Source organism: Pongo abelii, chromosome 19 (assembly GCF_028885655.2).
Source record: "Pongo abelii isolate AG06213 chromosome 19, NHGRI_mPonAbe1-v2.0_pri, whole genome shotgun sequence".
Classification (NCBI taxonomy): domain Eukaryota; kingdom Metazoa; phylum Chordata; class Mammalia; order Primates; family Hominidae; genus Pongo; species Pongo abelii.
Window position 1 is genome coordinate 4,943,495 of NC_072004.2, and position 17,615 is coordinate 4,961,109.

At 50.7% G+C, this 17,615-nt stretch overlaps 1 protein-coding gene across 1 annotated transcript in view; it reads left to right on the forward strand.

Annotated features, from left to right (window-relative positions):
* Positions 1 to 289: 289 nt before the first annotated feature.
* Positions 290 to 17,615, forward strand: part of USP6 (ubiquitin specific peptidase 6) — a 47,597-nt gene continuing 30,271 nt past the window's right edge. Inside the window, exons 1-22 of the mRNA XM_054536048.2 lie at positions 290 to 447; positions 1,458 to 1,611; positions 1,889 to 1,961; positions 2,124 to 2,206; positions 3,914 to 3,953; positions 4,427 to 4,507; positions 4,968 to 5,075; positions 5,408 to 5,517; positions 6,767 to 6,815; positions 7,366 to 7,486; positions 8,196 to 8,290; positions 8,677 to 8,742; positions 9,205 to 9,304; positions 9,675 to 9,827; positions 10,110 to 10,249; positions 10,809 to 10,932; positions 12,989 to 13,063; positions 13,567 to 13,705; positions 13,963 to 14,068; positions 15,527 to 15,700; positions 16,242 to 16,416; positions 16,860 to 17,011. Of these exons, the coding sequence (XP_054392023.2) occupies positions 1,890 to 1,961; positions 2,124 to 2,206; positions 3,914 to 3,953; positions 4,427 to 4,507; positions 4,968 to 5,075; positions 5,408 to 5,517; positions 6,767 to 6,815; positions 7,366 to 7,486; positions 8,196 to 8,290; positions 8,677 to 8,742; positions 9,205 to 9,304; positions 9,675 to 9,827; positions 10,110 to 10,249; positions 10,809 to 10,932; positions 12,989 to 13,063; positions 13,567 to 13,705; positions 13,963 to 14,068; positions 15,527 to 15,700; positions 16,242 to 16,416; positions 16,860 to 17,011 (2,163 nt within the window). The 5' untranslated portion in view covers positions 290 to 447; positions 1,458 to 1,611; position 1,889. The remainder of the gene's footprint in view (positions 448 to 1,457; positions 1,612 to 1,888; positions 1,962 to 2,123; positions 2,207 to 3,913; positions 3,954 to 4,426; positions 4,508 to 4,967; positions 5,076 to 5,407; positions 5,518 to 6,766; positions 6,816 to 7,365; positions 7,487 to 8,195; positions 8,291 to 8,676; positions 8,743 to 9,204; positions 9,305 to 9,674; positions 9,828 to 10,109; positions 10,250 to 10,808; positions 10,933 to 12,988; positions 13,064 to 13,566; positions 13,706 to 13,962; positions 14,069 to 15,526; positions 15,701 to 16,241; positions 16,417 to 16,859; positions 17,012 to 17,615) is intronic.

Below are 17,615 nucleotides of genomic sequence, written 5' to 3' on the forward strand. Positions count from 1 at the left end.
GGCGGGGAGGGCTGAGGTCGGGGAGGGCTGAGGTCAGGGAGTTCTGATGCTGGTCCTGGGCTCCGGGGGTGACAGTGATGAGGAACTGGGTACACACATGGGTGGGGCGGCCAGGCCTGGCCAGAGAAGCAACACACATGTGCACAGACATGTTTACCCACATACACATGTGCACGCACATGCACAAACACATTGCAGGCAGGCATGTTGACGCCTCAGGCAGCGGAGGACCCCAACTCCGGGCCCTGCTGACCCGGGCAAGGCCCCATTGTGATGCGTGCCATGACCTCAGAATGTCACTGGTGCTTAGCACCTATCGGCTCTCCAGACTGCGTCTGTGTTCTACAGCAGTTATACACACGCAGTGGTGTTCGCTAGCGGTTTTGTGGACTCAAAGGTTTTCTCCCTGAGAGGCATAACCCAGGCCAGCTGATTCATCAGAATCAGGTGAGTGAACCTGCTCTCTTCCCTCCAGGCTGATTTGGGGACAGTGGCTATGGTATGGGCGGTGTTGGCTTCTGGGCAGCTACAGAGGAGGGTCATCCCTGAGCACTCACCGGGCGCCCGTTCTACACTGCCCGCGTAGATGATTCCCTTTCGTCCTCATGGTGGCTTCGTAGAGTGGGTGCTGTGTCCGAATGTACCCATTCGACAGGTGAGACGTCTGGGGTCAGAGAGGTGGTAACTGGCCCGGGAATCCAGACAAGACCCTGGGTTTTGCTCTCAGCCCTGCTGTGTGCCATGCGAGACTTCAGGCCTCAACCCTGAGACCTCCCTGCTCTAGATCCCAAATCTGCCCAGATTTCCGATCCCGACGGGGCAGAGCCTGGCCCTGGCAGAGACACTGGGATGGATCCACTGTGGGTGGGGAGGAGGGAAGGGTCCTCAGAACACACCTGAGGCCTAAGCTGGGTCCTGATGGTCACTGTGGGACCCACTGGACACACACGGTCCCATGTCTGGGAGTGGCATGGGGAGCCTTCTGCCCTTGGGCAGTTGTGGAAAGTGAAGGAGCCCTGGAGGGCTGGCTGAAGGGAGACTATCCTCCCTTGTGTTCAAAGGGGTCCAGGCACTGGGGTCTCCCCAAGAATTTCTTATTCTGTCTAGCCTCGCTTTCCTTTTGCCCTGAGTATTCTCGGGAGGGACGGTCCATCTAGATGTTCTCCAGGAGCAAGGACCCACTGTTCTTCATCAGTGACCCAGGAAAATGAAGCCCCCTCCTGTAGGGACAGCTCAGAATGTTGGAGTCCACAGTCCCTCCCTGAGAGACGTGGTTTCCATGAGCACAGTGGCTGCTTTGGAGACAGTAGATCATTTTCATCTCCAAAACCAAACACACTCCTGCTCAAATGGCGTTATTCCTAAAGCAGCTTCACTGGTTAGACTGAAGGGCCACGGTAGCCCAAGTGATGAGCGGGATAGAACAGAGCAGTCAGGAGAGATCTTGCTCCCTGTAGGAAACTGGGCATCTCTGTGGCCCTGAACATCCCAGGAGGCCGATCGTACAGAGACCTCTGGTGCCTGACCGCAGTTCGCATCCACATCCCTGGAATAGCCCATCACAGGCTCTTCACCCTTGGCAGGTGGACACCATTCAACCTGCTGGGACAGGTGTGTGCCCGTTTCATGGCATATGGGGACAACAGGATTCTCTGTCCAGGTCCCACTCTTCTCGAGTCCTTGGGAAGATGCCCACCCCTGCTTGGGGCTTCAGACTGCAGAGACCCATGGAGGTGTGGGCCAGGAGGTTTGGCCCCTTTTTATCAGAGTGCAGTGGTGGAATGAAGGTTATACAACCAGCCAGCATCTGGGAGCCCGGCGGGAGCGGTTCAGGGATTCTCCGAAGCTGTTGGGTACAGTGTAACCTTTAGACAATTTTGTCTCACAGGATGGACATAGTAGAGGATGCGGATAGTTTGCAGGCACAGGAGCGGGAGGACATAATTATGAAGTATCAGAAGGTACAGTTCGGTCTGCTCCTTGGAGGGAGGCCTCTTCCAGTGCGCCCTGGTCAAAGGGTCCTGGGTTCCCTAGGAGCACAGGGCAGGGACGGGTGGCCAATACCCCCAGGCCCTTGCACCCTTTACCTTGGACCCCTCACCAAGGCTCCCTCTGGGTTACAGGGACACCGAGCTGGGCTGCTAGAGGACAAGGGGCCTAAGCCTGTTGAAATCTACAGCAGCATTGATCGCTTTGGGATTCTGCAGTGAGTCCTCTGTGCTCCCCTCACCCCTAAAGCAGCTGTCTCAGCTCAGGGATGGGTTTGATTTTAGAAAGGCCTTTCTGACGCAGGACATGTCTCTCCAGGTCAGGCCAACCTCTTTTCCAGGGTCAGAACTCCTCCCTGGCTCCCCTGCAGGTCCAGCCAGAGGTTGTTGTTAGGCCAGAGGTGCAAGGCCCATCTAGGGAGCCGGTGGGAATGGAGACTGGGCTAGGCCAGGCCCCTGGGCTCTCAGCAGTTCTGTCGGCAAGTTAGCACAAGAGGAGCAGGGCAGCCTGAGGTTCTGGCCCTGTCTACCAGGAGACAACCCCAGTGAGATCCAAGGGTTGTGGCCACAAGGTGAGGAGACACCTGGCCCAGCCTCAGGGCTGTTGTCCAGCAGGTCTCTCAGAGCCCACCTGCCCCTGTCCTCCCCCATTTCCCTAGAACTACAGCCCTACTGTCCCCATGGGGAAGGGGGAAAGGTGTGGGGACAGTGGGGGCTTTGGCCCGAAGAGAATGGGGGAGAAGACGGGAAGGGCCCCGCTCTGGGCATCTCACGGTGAGACCAGGGAGGCAGCAGGGCTTGTGGCTAAAGACCCTGGGTCTGGTGCTGGGAAGGGATCTGGGGCCAGGTAAGAGGAGCCCAGCCTGGAGCCCATCCCTCAGGGATCATAGGATGGAGAGACAGCAGATGCCGGGCAAGATAAGGTGGGAGGGAGCTTATGAGGCGTGCCACTTCTGAAATGCAGGGTGTGTGGCTCGGGTATAGGGAGAGGCAGGTGGATGCTTGGCCAACCTCGGGGCTGTTGTCCAGCAGGTCTCTGAGGGCCCACCTGCCCCTGTTCTCCCCCATGTCGTTAGATCTACAGCCCTTACTGTCCCCATGGGGAAGGGGGAAAGGCATGGGGACAGTGGGAGTTGTGGCCCTAGGGGAATGGGGGAGAAGATGGGCAGGGCCCCATTCTGGGCATCTCACGGTGAGGCCAGGGAGGCAGCAGGGCTTGTGACTAAAGACCCTGGGTCTGGTGCTGGGAAGGGATCTGGGGCCAGGTAAGAGGAGTCCAGCCAGGAGCCCATCCCTTGGGCATCATAGGATGGAGAGACAGAGGATCCTGGGGGAGGTAGGGTTGGAGGGAGCTGATGAGCCGTGCCACTTCTGAAATGCAGGGTGTGTGGCTCAGATGCAGGGAGAGGCAGGTGGATGCTGGGAGGTCAGAACCTGCAAGAGCCTTGAGGCTGTCAAGTGGGATGGGCCCCTGGTGCACCCAGAGTACACCGGGCAGGTCTCAGGGCAGGCTCCCTTGACACTGGCAGGGTGATGTGGTCACTCCCTGAGGGACTCCTGTCAGGGCCCAGTCGCCCACCCTGGGTGGCCCCCATCCCATCTCAGGGTTAACCTTTCTCAGCTCCAGCAGAAAGCAACACCTCGAGTCCAGGACGGGCAGCCCCATTGTGCAGCCTGACCACCCCCCATGCCAGGGGCCCCAGTAACCCCAGCCAGGCTGTCCCTGCACTCCTTCTTCTCCCAGGTCCTGCCCCTCCTGGGAGTCAGCCCCACAGGAAGGCCCTTGTCCTCCCTTCCCTGTGCCTTCTCCCGGGCTGAGCCCTGAGCTGGATAGAGACAGCCAGTCCTTTCTGGGGGTCGGCTCCCAGGCTTGGGTGGCTCCAGGCCCTATGCAGGTCCTCAGCTCTGCCTGGGTTGCCTTACAGTGAGATGGAGCTCCCTCCTGTGACTGCACGGGAGGCGAAGGTAAGAGCCTGATGCATGGAGGGGCTGGTCCAGGGATGTAGGGACTGGGCGGGTGGTCAGTGAGGCAGAGGAAGCAGCTGGCCTGGGTGGTGGCGGGTGAGGGCAACACGCTGTCACTGGGAGGGGCAGCAGAGACCTGACCCCAGGTTGCTGTAACTTTGGCAGTTTGATAAAATTCCAAAGTGAGAACCACAGTCCTGGCTTGGGGGTGGCTGCCCGCTTGTATCAGGAACCCACCTAGAGGCTGGGACCTAAGACTGGTGTGTCTGTGGCCTGACGATGGCACATCCTGGGGTCCCAAAGCCAGCCCACTGGTGCTTATTTGCTCAAAGGCTCTCAGCCCTTAGGGTCTGCCCTTCCCTGGCTCCTTCCAGCTGGGTCCCACCAGGGCTCCAGATCCCAAGACCCAGCATCCACGGGCGGCTCTGGGAAGCCTGGCAGCTCTGCTAACTCCAACATTCCTCATTTGGCAGCAAATTCGGCAGGAGACAAAAAGAAAAAGCAAATGGCTGGAAATGCTGGGCGAATGGGAGACATATAAAAACAGCAAAAAGGTAATGTGTGGAGGGAGAGGCCCCCGGAAGTACTCTCTGCAGAGACAGGGGACAGGCACCCATGGCTGTGGCCTGGCACCGTCAGCCTCTCGGGGTGGGGGTGGCACAATGTCCTCACCCAGAGGACTGCAGGCCAGGTCGCCAGATTGCCTGCCTATTCGTGCAAGCGTCACCTTGCTGGGAGGGAATCTGAATCTAGGGCTGGGACCACCTGGAGCTCAAGGCTAGGGATGCCCTGGTGATCTGAAGGAAGAAAAAGGTTCAGATCAGAGTTTCCACTCTGAGTGTCCATCCACTCTTTCAGTCCTGGGAAGGCACACCCTGTCCCAGCTTGATCTCACCTCTACTGAGGAATCATGGGGCCAAAACCAACAATTTCCAGAATCCCCAGAATCCCCAGGCTCTGGTCCTTGCTGGGGTCACCCCGTGGCCTGTGACACCAGATGTTTTCTGCCCACAGCTCATAGATCAAATCTATAAGGGCATTCCCATGAACATCAGGGGCCCGGTGTGGTCAGTCCTCCTGAACATTCAGGAAATCAAGTCGAAAAACCCCAGAAAATATAAGGTACTGTCAGCCAGAGCACAACAAACAGGACAGGCCGTGTCAGGGGCCCAGGTCTCCAGCTGGAGGGAACGTCAAGCCCACCCTGGTGGGGGTGGAGGGGGATGGACAGATGCACATCCTGGGCATGGACGGTGGCATAGTCACCACAGACAAACTCAGCTTTGGTGACCCTCCCTGGCTTCAGTAACGAGCCAAAAAGCAGCTTTCTGCAGAAGGAAACTTTCCTTCTTTCCTTCCTTCCTGAAGTGCTGACTGTGGGCTGACTGCCATTTGGGGCAGGGAGTCTTCCACCTGTTCTGAGGCTGCTTCCTCCTCTTGGCCCTGCCCTGCAGATCATGAAGGAGAAGGGCAAGAGGTCATCTGAACACATCCACCAGATCAACCTGGACGTGAGCAGGACTCTCCGGAACCATGTCTTCTTCAAGGATCGATATGGAGCCAAGTAAGCCTACGGGAGCCACAGGGTCCCAGTGGAGATGGGGTGAACCAGAGGGATGGGGACTTCCCTGGAGCAGAAGCCAGGGTCACCCAGCAGGGATGACAGAGCTGCCAAGAGCTCTCCTGGCCCAGGGAGCAGCCAGCACCATGAACCGAGCACCTCTCTGGTTCCAAGCCCTGGGCCAGGCTGGAACATGTGGGGCCAGAACCCAGGAGGATCCTGAGGAGACAGAAAACAGCAAAGAAAATCACGCACAATGGTGAAAGGTGCTCTCCCTGACCCATGGGGACCCATGGTAGGACCCACGGGAGGGTGGCACAATGGAGGGCCCATGAGCCTCCCCAGGCAACACTGACAGCACCAAATGCTGGGAGAATTAGGGGTCCTGGAAACTCTCATCCAGGTCTGCTGGGAACATGACATGGCACAACCACGTTGGCAGCCAGTTGGGCAGTGGCTCACAAAGCTCAATGGACTTGAACCACGCATCCCCAAGGTGTCACAGATATTGAACCCACTGATTTGAAAACTGACATCCACATGAAACCTGCATGCCACGTTCACTGCTTGATTCATTGTCACTCACACACGGAGCCTTCGGGGATGGCCTTCAACACGGGAATGGGGAGAGACAGGCTGTTCCTCCGTTCAAACGGAAGACCCGGTGAGAAAAGGGAACAAACCAGTGATGCCTGCACAAACGTGGGTGGATCCTAGATGCATTTTGCTAAGGGAAAGAAGCCAGACCCAATAAGCTACCACAGTAGGATTCCCATTCCTAGGCCATTCTTGAAAAGGCCAAACCATAGGGACTGAGAAGCAGTCTGGGTGGCCAGGGGCTGACGGATCGGGGAGAGGCTGGGTGAATAGGGGAAACCCTGGAGATTTGGAAGATGAAGGAGTCGCTCCAGGAGGGGCTGGAGTGGTGGCCCGGAGACTGCACATTGGTTTGGAACCATGGAGGAACTGTACACCCAAAGACTGAACTGGCGTGTGTGCAAACTGAAAAAAAAAAAAAAATCATTCAGAGTGAAAAGGATCAGTCAACTCACTGTAGAACTGGGCTATTTGCATGTCACAGATGTGGATTTACTGAAACATTTCTTCGACAGTCTCAGGCCGTGAAGAGCTCACTGCTTATCTGGTGAATCATCTGAACCTGAAATGGGATTTGTCGTTAGGATTTGTAGACAAAGTGAAACTAACAGCATCTGCACAAACCAAACCATAGCCCCCTTTCTCTGTTTCCTAGGCAGCGGGAACTATTCTACATCCTCCTGGCATATTCGGAGTATAACCCGGTGAGTATTCCCAGCAGTGAGGTTCCCGGGCCGTATTTCCATATTCACAGGAGTGGGTGTCTGGTGGGGGTGTCCTTGCTTCTTTTAAAGTTAGTATTTGTGACCCACCAGGATATAGGAGGTAGGAGTCCAGCTTACCGCTGGCATAAACCTCCAAGCAAGGGGGTGGTCTCAAGGGGTCAAGTTGAGACACAAAGGAGTTGGGGCCTGGACTCCTGAAAGGAGTTGGGGCCTGGACTCCTGGTGTCACCTAGGCCTGACCACCACTTCTCAGAACAAGAAATGATGCCCTCCTCCTGGGGCTGCCCCAAAGCCCGGGAGCTTGGCAGTGTCACACGCAGGACAGTGCTCTCAGGAGACATTTTGGACAAGGTGCTGAAGTGCCTGATGGACTTGGCTCTTGTCATGAAATGAATTTGCATCCTGAGGAAGGCTCTTCTTCAGAGGAAGCTTCCCCAGTCACCTCTGCCCTCTCCAATGACATGAGTCCTCCCAGGTGACCTCAGCCCTCCCAGGTGATGTCCTTCCATGGTGACTCTGGCTCTTGCAGGAGGTGGGCTACTGCAGGGACCTGAGCCACATCGCCGCCTTGTTCCTCATTTATCTGCCTGAGGAGGACGCATTCTGGGCACTAGTGCAGCTGCTGGCCAGTGAGAGGCACTCCCTGCCAGGTAGGTGAACAGCTGCCCGTGGAGCCTCACGCAGCCATACTCGGGGACAGCCACCATGGCCAGGTGATCTCGGCTTTCAGCCAAGGCACCCTCCTTGTGTCACCAGTTTGTTGGGAGCCTTTAGGACGTCTCTGCCGAGGGTCCCACAGGAGTCCGCAGCTGACCCCCACAGTCCAAGTCAGATGACTTTCATCCCCATCAGCAGAGGGCATCTCATCCTCCCCGTGGCCACTGTCTGTGTCCTGGAGCCACACCCTCCGGCTCTGATTCTGTGCAGCTGACTCTCCCCTCCCTGAGAGTCCTCCTGCCCTCCAGCTGCCCAGGCTCCTGCTGCCCTTGGTGCCCACAAATGGGCTGACCAGCCCAGGTGGCAGCATCTCCCCATCCCGTGTCCCCTGGCCCGACCCCACTTCCAGGAGATGACCAGGAAGCCCAGCACCCACCCTGTTCTGGCCGCTCTGTTGTAGCCTCAAAGTCAGGCTGGCCCTTTTTGCACCCTGGCCCAGGCCTCCAGGGGAACCTCCAGCCAGGCTCCAGGGGATGTTCCTGTCCCACCTCCCCAGGGCAAAGGCCACATGGTGGGGTCACCAGATGGGAGGGTGGGAGGCCTTCGGGTTTGGGGGCCTCTGCAGCTGCCCAGCTCTTGCAGCTGATGGCTCCACATCTTGGGGGAAGGCTCTGATTTCTTGATGGGCTGGGGGCTTCTCAGGATTCCACAGCCCAAATGGCGGGACAGTCCAAGGGCTCCAAGACCAACAGGAGCATGTGGTACCCACGTCACAACCCAAGACCATGTGGCATCAGGTGAGTTTATGGTCCCCTCGGCTCTTCTCAGAGGCCCTGCCTCCCATGGGGCTGTAGGAGCAGGGGGACTGGAGCCCCTTGTGGGACTGGTGACTGGCGGAGTCCCAGCCAGGGCCTGACCTGGGACGTCGGGTTCTCCATGGGCTGGCAGTTTGTTTCCTTTCCTGCCCTGGAGGAGACAGAGGCACAGGGATGGGGGCCCAGCTCCTGCATAGCAGGGCAAAGGGCAGTGTGTCCACCAGGAGTGTGGGAAGGGGACAGTGTTGTGGGGAGCTCTGGACACTGCCCAGTGTTCTGCACTAGGGGAAGGGTCTTCAGAGGCCCTGGAAGATGGAGGTTTTTAGGGCAGCCCAGGGGGCTCTGAGCACCTCTGTTCCTCCCATCAGGACAAGGAAGGTCTATGCGGGCAGTGTTCCTCGTTAGGCTGCCTTATCCGGATACTGACTGACGGGGTAAGGAGGCATAGGGAGACCCTGGCTCAGGGACCCTCCTTGCCCTGCAGTGCCCTGCTTCCCCAGCCCAGGGGTCTGGCTCACTCCCAGCCCACAGGAGGCTCAGGCGGGTCCCCGAAGGACACACAAGCAAAACCCTCTGCCAAGAGGGGTCATCCCAGGGCAATGGCTGGGGCTCAGGCCCAGCCTCATGGGCAGACTGGGCCAGGACCCAACTTGAGAGGGCTCAGAGAAGCCTCAAGCCCTGGGCAAGCCCCTCTCTCCAGGAGCCACATCCCCACTCAAATGAGTGCCCCCCATGAGGAGTCGCAAGACCTTGTCTGACCCAGCATTCTGGAGGGCTCAGGCAACCCTCATGGGGAAGGTCACTGACTCTGGAGACTGAATCCCCAATGTGCGCAGCTTGAGCCACCAGCCCCAGCCTGGAAGGGCCAGGTTCTCTCACACCTGCTGTCCCCACAGATCTCTCTCGGGCTCACCCTGCGCCTGTGGGACGTGTATTTGCTGGAAGGAGAACAGGTGTTGATGCCGATAACAAGCATTGCCTTTAAGGTTCACAAGAGTAAGTCTACCTGTGCCCAGTGGGGCCTGGGGAGCCCTGCGGTCAGACCCCGACTGGCCCGAGGGCAGCTTCCTCACCCTGTCCTCATGATCCTCTGTTCTGGCCCAGAGGGAGGTCTGGCCAGGTGGGCTGGGCAGGGCACTGTGACGCCGAGCCCATCCCCCACATGACCCAGATGAAAGTCGGGAGTGTGGTGAACACTTCCCTGTCCAGATCACCCCCCAGCCACAGTCTCCTGTGTACATCTGGACGCCTGGGGTGGCCACAAAAGCATCCGGCACCGCCCAGTGGGAGACTGAAGTGGCCACGGGGTATGAGCTGTGACCATTCCCAGGTAACTCTCCTGGCCTGATATCCACCCTGTCCCTAGAGCGTCTCATGAAGACATCCAGTTCTGGCCTGTGGGCACGTTTTCGGAACCAGTTCTTCAATACCTGGGCCATGGACGATGACACCGTGCTCAAGCATCTTAGGGCCTCTACGAAGAAACTAACAAGGAAGCAAGGGGACCTGCCACCCCCAGGTGGGCTCCAGTGCCATGTCCCCTCCCATGTCACCCTCTGGGGCAGTCAATACTGGGCGAGTGCCCCGGACCAGCAACCCTACTACCTGGGCCTTCCTCTTCACCTTTTCTTCCTCCTCTTCCTCCTGGACTCTAAGAAAGTACAGGAGGCCCACCGGTCCTCAGGGCAGGCGCTCAGTGTGTGTATACTGGACGTGCTGTGCACGCAGGAGGGGGATGTGGGCAAGACCCTCCAACAAGCCCCCTCTCACTTTCCACGGTGTCTCGCTGTTCCCCTCACAGGGCCCTCAAATTTACTAGACGAGCCAGACCCATTTGTGGGAGACCCCGCCCCTCCCTGCAAGCACCCACAGCCTCAGAGAGCAGCAGAGGCCCCTCCTGCATGCTCCTCCAAGGTTGCCAGGACAACAAGCCTTGAGCAAGTGAGACAAGGGAATCGGGTGTCCCTGACCCACAGCGCATTCAGGGAGAGGGCACAGGCGGGACCCCGGGCCCAGAGCCAGAGCCAGAGCCAAGAGTTCAGCCAGATGTGGGAACGGTCAGTCCTGGCATGGACTGGGCAGCCCAGGGGGGCAGAGGGTGACCCACGTCCACGCCCAATCACCCACTGCGGAGACAGGTCCCCATGTGAGGTGGCAAAGGGCTGGGTGACATCCAAGGCCCCTCCCACCTGAGTTCTGACTGGGGGCCGTATCCCAGGCCCAACAGCCCTGGGACGAAGGTGTGGCAGGAAGCCCCCAGCCAGTCTGAACCCTGGCGGCAGTCCCAGGAGCCACCCCCCATGCCCCAACAGCTTCCCCATGCCAGGCAGCACACACCCCTCCCTCTGGGATCAGCAGACTACAGGCGTGTCCTCAGTGTCAGACCACGGGGGCCACAAAGAGACCCCAAAGACTCCAGAGACGCAGGCAGGTGGGGCCCAGCCTGGAAAGGCCTGCATGGGCTCACTGGAGAAGCTGACCTCGTCTGTTTTCCTTTCAGCCAAACCCGAGCAAGGGTCCTCGGCATCCAGGCCTGTGCCGGCTTCACGTGGTGGGAAGACCTTCTGCAAGGGGGATAGGCAGGCCCCTCCAGGCCCACCAGCCCAGTTCCAGCGGCCCATTTGGTCAGCTTCCCTGCCATAGGCACCTTGTTCTTCCACACCCTGTCCTGGTGGGGCTGTCTGGGAAGACACCTACCCTGTGGGCACTCAGGGTGTGCCCAGCCCAGCCCTGGCTCAGGGAGGACCTCGGGGTTCCTGGAGATTCCTGGAGTGGAAGTCGATGCCCTGGCTCCCGACAGACCTGGATGTAGGGGGCCTTTGGTTCCCCCATTATGATTTCAAACAGAGCTGCTGGGTCTGTGCCATATCCCAGAGGACCAGCTGGCCACCTGCTGGCAGGCTGAGCACTCTGTGGAGGGGGCAAGGTTGGCTTTCACTGCACTGAGCCACAATGTGGACATGCACTTCCCGGCCCTGCAGTGCACCCAGCACTGATTCCGACCAGGATGCCTCCTTCGCAGCTAGGGACGAGCAGCAGTGCGCTCCCACCTCAGGGCCTTGCCTCTGCCACCTCTACTTGGAAAGTCCTCTGTTCCCTCCAGGCTTCTAGAAGCATCTGGGCCAGGGCTCATGGATGGATAATTTCCTGAGGCTTAACAACCCAAGCAGGCTTCGCATCCTCGTTTTATTTTTTGTTAAACTTACGAAAACTTATTAAGAAAGTGTGCAGCTTGAAAGACATGCACAGATGGAACACACCAGCCCCCAGATCACAAAGCCAACCACGCCCAGCCCCCTCCCAGCACCCCCAGCCCCATGACCAGTGTTCTGAATTCTGACAACACCGTGAGCCTGCCTTTGCCCTTTAAACTCATGGAAGGATAACCACCTTCACGTTTTGAAATAAATGTTTCCTGTTGAAATGATTTTAGATATACAGAAATATTGTAAAGGCACTACAGTGTCCTCCTACACCTTCCATCCAGTTGCCCCTAATAATGACATTTTGTAGTAGCATGGCACATAAGAAATTTAGGCCGGGTGTGATGGCTCACACCTGTAATCCCAGCAATTTGAGAGGTTGAGGCAGGAGGTTCAGGTTCACTTAAGTCTAGAAGTCTGAGACCAGCCTGGGAAACATAGGTGGACCCTGTCTCTAGAGAAAAGTCAAAGAAATTAGCCAGGCATGGTGGCGTGTGCCTATAGTCCCACCTAGTCAGGAGGCTGAGGCAGGAGGATTGCTGGAGCCCAGGAGTTCCAAGAAGCAGTGAGCCATGATTGCACCACTGCACTCCAGCCTGGGTGACAGAGTGAGACAGTATCTCTTAAAAAAAAATTAAGAAATGTAATGTGAGTACAATCCTATTAACTAAATAATAATGTGAACTATTATCTAAGGTTATTAAGGCTATAATTGTCCCATTTTCGCCTAACTTCTCATACCTGTCCTAAGATCCCACCTCGAACTCACCTTCTGCCTTCAGCTCTTGTCTCTTCAGCTTCCTGCAGATGGTCCAGTAAACACACACCTGGGCTGAATGGTAGAGCTGATTGCTTGTACACAAGGGTAGACCTGTGGGCAGGGATTTTCAAACTTATAGAGTAAATGAGTTTTCCATGGTGTTCTTGGAGAGCACCCTTTGAGAAACACTTTGACAGTGAATCTAGGCCTCAATATCCATCAGCTGCTCTAGCTTGAATTTCTTAAATTTTTTTTAAGAGATAAAGTCTCACTCTGTCACCAAGGATGGAGTGCAGTGGTGCAATCATGGTTCACTGCAGTGGTCCCATAAGATTATAATACTGCATATTTAGTTGTACCTTTTCTATGTTCTAACATGTTTAGATACACAAATACTTACCATTGTGTTACAGTTGCATACAGTGTTCAATACAGTAACATGCTGTACAGGTTTGTAGCGAAGGAGCAACAGCCTATACCATACATAGCCTGGGTTTGTGTAGGTACACTCTGTGATGTTCACACAAAGACAAAATCACCTAATGATGCATATCTCAGAATGTAACCTCATCGTTAGGCAATGCATGTACTAAAATTAACTAGATTTTAAAACTTCTGATTTAGGAATAAGATGTCTTTAAAAAAAAAAAAAGAAGCAATTGAGTGGGTGTAAATTAGATAGATAAGAAATTAACACATTTCTATCTGTCCTTCCAGTTCATAACAAAGATATGAGTTGGCCTGAGGAGATGCCTTTTACAGCAAATACTAGTAAAATAGATAGACAAAAGGGTAAGTCTCCAGCATTATTTTTTAAAGAGATTATTTTAAATGTATTTTTTTTCTTCTCTCAACTATTAAAGTGCTAACAACTTTTGGTTTTCTAGTTCAAAAGTAATTAGGGCCCTTCTTTTTCTTTTTCCCTGAAGCAGCATTTGATGTTGGCAAACCCACCAGCACATTATTTTCTAAATTTCTTTCTAACTCTGCAATTAAATAATTTATATGTTTTAAAAGACATACTAGAAGAAGAATTGTTTGAATTATTTTGAAAAATCATAGCAAGTAAAAAGAATAATTGCTGCTTCTGGGTTACAAATGAGCATGGATCATCACTGTTGCCAGACATACCATGAAAAGCCGCCTCTAGCATTTCAAAGACCTGCTAGAGAATTATTAGCACCATTTAGCTGATTATGAGAGTTATAAAAAATCTTTTCATTGAATGTAACTAACTGTTTGTGCCATGGCATATTACTACAGCTAAGCTTTGGTTCTCATATTGTTTGTTCCAGTTCCCATAGAAAAGGGAGCCACAGGTCTAAGCAACCTGGGAAACACATGCTTCATGAACTCAAGCATCCAGTGCGTTAGTAACACACAGCCACTGACACAGTACTTTATCTCAGGGAGACATCTTTATGAACTCAACAGGTAATCTTTCTTGAGTCACCGGCCTCTTAACCTGTGACTTTGATATAAACCCAATATCACCTAAATTTCCTCTTTTTTCACCCTGCGGGAGAAAGATTTTATCTTATTTGCCCTATTTAATATGAAATAGGCCAAGGAATACATCTCTTGTTTCAAAAAGAAAAGATATTTTGATGTGAGATGCTAGGCATCTTTGTGCCCACATGATTGTGATTTATGAGAATCCTTGGCAACAAATTTTCCTCTCAAACTTCTAGGACAAATCCCATTGGCATGAAGGGGCATATGGCTAAATGCTATGGTGATTTAGTACAGGAACTTTGGAGTGGAACTCAGAAGAATGTTGCCCCATTAAAGCTTCGGGTAAGCAGGTTAAAATAATATAAAAGTATTTAATTCCTAAATAGTTGTCTAATCATTTTTCTCTACTTGTTTTTTCTGTTTAGCCTTTTAGCTTAATGAATGTTTTTGGATCCTTCACTTGGTATAAACAAGAGGCCAAATTCTTTTGCTTGTTTAAATATTTGCAAAATACTATGTATATGTAGTGGGTAGGATAAAGACCAAAGGTACACTCTAAATTCGGGATGTCATTCATTTTCCTAATTTGTCAAACATATGAAGAGTAAACCTTTTTTGGTAACACTTCACTATTAGCAGTATTCTAACTGCAAGGTGGACCTCAGAGTCTTATTAATTACATCCAATCCAATCCATTTTCAACAGAACTAAGACAGTTCTATCTGTAGAATACAAAGAAGTAGGCTGGGCACAGGGGCTCACGCCTGTAATCTCAGCACTTTGGGAGGCCGAGGTGGGTGGATCACTTGAGGCCAGGAGTTCAAGACCAGCTTGGGCAACATGGCGAAACCCTGTCTCTACTAAAAAAAATTAGCCAGGCGTAGTGGTGCATGCTTGTAATCCCAGCTACTTGGGAGGCTGAGGCATGAGAAATGCTTGAACCTGGGAGGTGGTGTTTGCAATGAGCCAAGATCGTACCACTGCACTCCAGCCTCGGCAACAGAGTAAGACTCTGTCTCCAAAAAGAAAAAAAAAGTAGAAGAACGAATGAATGAAACTAATGAATGTAAGTTTTATATTAATATCAGATGTAGTAGATTTTAGTGAAGTTAGGATTATTCATTATTTTTATTTAAATACAAAGCAAAAGCTTTTTATATTACAAATTATTAACTATAACAGCTACACATTTGACTGCTTACCTCTTGCCAGGCACTATTCTAATTAATTTATATCCTCTAAATAATTCTAATGCAGTTAATAAAAGTTAGGATGCAACAAGACCAGAAAATGTAATTGTTGAAGACAACATTACATTATATAAAATAATATATACCCATATTATTTTATACATGCTATGTATTATTATATACACATTATTTTATGCATGTTATGTATGTATTATGTACCTATAAAATATACATATTTTATATGCATATAAAAATGTGTAAAACATTATAGAACAGGATGTCTTTCAATGTGAGCAAATGCTGTTTTAATATTTCTGTCTTAAATAACATCTATGTGCCTGAAGAACAGTTTGCTTACATGATACTGAACTGAGGACACAGTATTGGCCAAAATACTTCTCTCTCTCTTTTTTTTTTTTTTTTTTTTTGGTCATTTTACGTTAAGATTCAAAAGATTTCATGATTATCCAAAATACATTCGTTGAAATGGAGGCAGACTAAGTACTATACTGTTTATTTTCTTGCAATGGCTCTGATTGGATTATACGACATGTTCATTCCAAGTTTTATGGGTAGGAAATAATGACTGTGACTTCTCTTATATTTATAGCGGACCATAGCAAAATATGCTCCCAGGTTTAATGGGTTTCAGCAACAAGACTCCCAAGAACTTCTGGCTTTTCTCTTGGATGGTCTTCATGAAGATCTCAACCGAGTCCATGAAAAGCCATATGTGGAACTGAAGGACAGTGATGGCCGACCAGACTGGGAAGTAGCTGCAGAGGTTTGTCGGTTTTGAGTTTCTAATGTAAGCAATAAACAAAATGTTCTGGCCACAAATACATGTAGCACAACTTAAATGAAAACTAAACTATTCTGAGATCAGAATTTTGCTGCGAAAATGAAGGAATTTCTGTTTCTATGCTTAATTCTTATGTGATAATGCCAAAACAAAAATACCTTTAATGAATATAGAAAACTGTTGCCATTTCACATTGTAAACTTTATGGGACTGGATGTAGGAATAATTATCCAGTGGAATTTAAAGAGTCCCCATAATTGCTAAAGTAATGCATACAGTGACCTATAGGCATGCTTTATACTTGTTAATGGACAAATAACTTTAGTATTTACCATTGTTACCTTGATAAGAACAAAGGAAAAATAGGATTTTCCATCTCAATTTAATACTTTATGTTAAATGAAGAGTAAGGATTATATTCTTTACTTTTAAATCCAATATATTTAACCAGTTTCTGTGAATTTATATAGAAATGCCTGTCTTTTGGATTTTGAGAGAAAATTCTCATCTTTTTTACTGCTAGGCCTGGGACAACCATCTAAGAAGAAATAGATCAATTGTTGTGGATTTGTTCCATGGGCAGCTAAGATCTCAGGTCAAATGCAAGACATGTGGGCATATAAGTGTCCAATTTGACCCTTTCAATTTTTTGTCTTTGCCACTACCAATGGGCAGTTACATGAACTTAGAAATAACAGGTAGGTCACAAAGTTCTGAAAAATTACTTGATTCCATTAAATTTACTTTATTTAAATAGCCTGAATTTGTAAGCATAGTTATTTGTTTACAAATAAAGACTGGTAGTCAGCATATTATAATCGAGCAACCTAATTTTAGGCATGACTTGAGGTTTGAAAGATGTAGATTGGGGCATGTTTTTTTGGTTTCAAATATGCCAGCAACTCTCTTTAAAACCCTGCAAAGCCACTCATACTTTTATGTCAGACAAACACCAAAAAAATACTGATTTCACTTAATATTATCCCTAAGTACCATCTGTTTTAGTGTTTACACATAAAATAAAAATTCTAGGCTGAAATATTTGCTATTATATTTACAGGTCAGATATATCTGTACACAGCATTTAAGACTTGCAATGAAACCTGCATTTTACCGATAAAAGATCTTTTCTCTTTACTAGTGATTAAGTTAGATGGTACTACCCCTGTACGGTATGGACTAAGACTGAATATGGATGAAAAGTACACAGGTTTAAAAAAACAGCTGAGGGATCTCTGTGGACTTAATTCAGAACAAATCCTACTAGCAGAAGTACATGATTCCAACATAAAGGTAATGTTAACTACTCTGAGAAACTTTTGATTCTATCCTTCAAAGATGACATTTTTCTCAATTATGATGATCAGTTGTTAGGTTATGTGACCAAGAGAGATACTAAAACATAACAAAAACTGAACAACAACAACAAAAAATGCCAAGTTTTCCAACCCCAGAAACTTAAAAGAGTTTTCTACCAGAATAAAGGGATAATACTGATGGTGGTATTTTTGAAGAAGGGAAATATGTAAGGCTGCCTGTATGGAGTGTTTTAGCTGTGTCACTATAGTATAGGTTTCCTCCAAAGACTGCTGCTGTTACACTTCACAGCTCATCTATATTACCACTGTTACTAGAATTCTTCCTAGGTTAAAGCATTTTATGTATTTATGAATATATATACTTGGTCTTTTAACACACTAAGAAATTAAGAGTAAAGACAAATTGGCACCAGTCATGTCTTTCTACAAACCAGCTGGGGAAACAAATAATCTAATAAATATATTGCCTACTCTAAATTAAGCTCCTGCAACCGGTATTATTTATATTAATCTTTGGGATTCCTGAACACATTCTCACCTCATTGACATTTTCTTAATATGAAATGCAAAAATGGGGT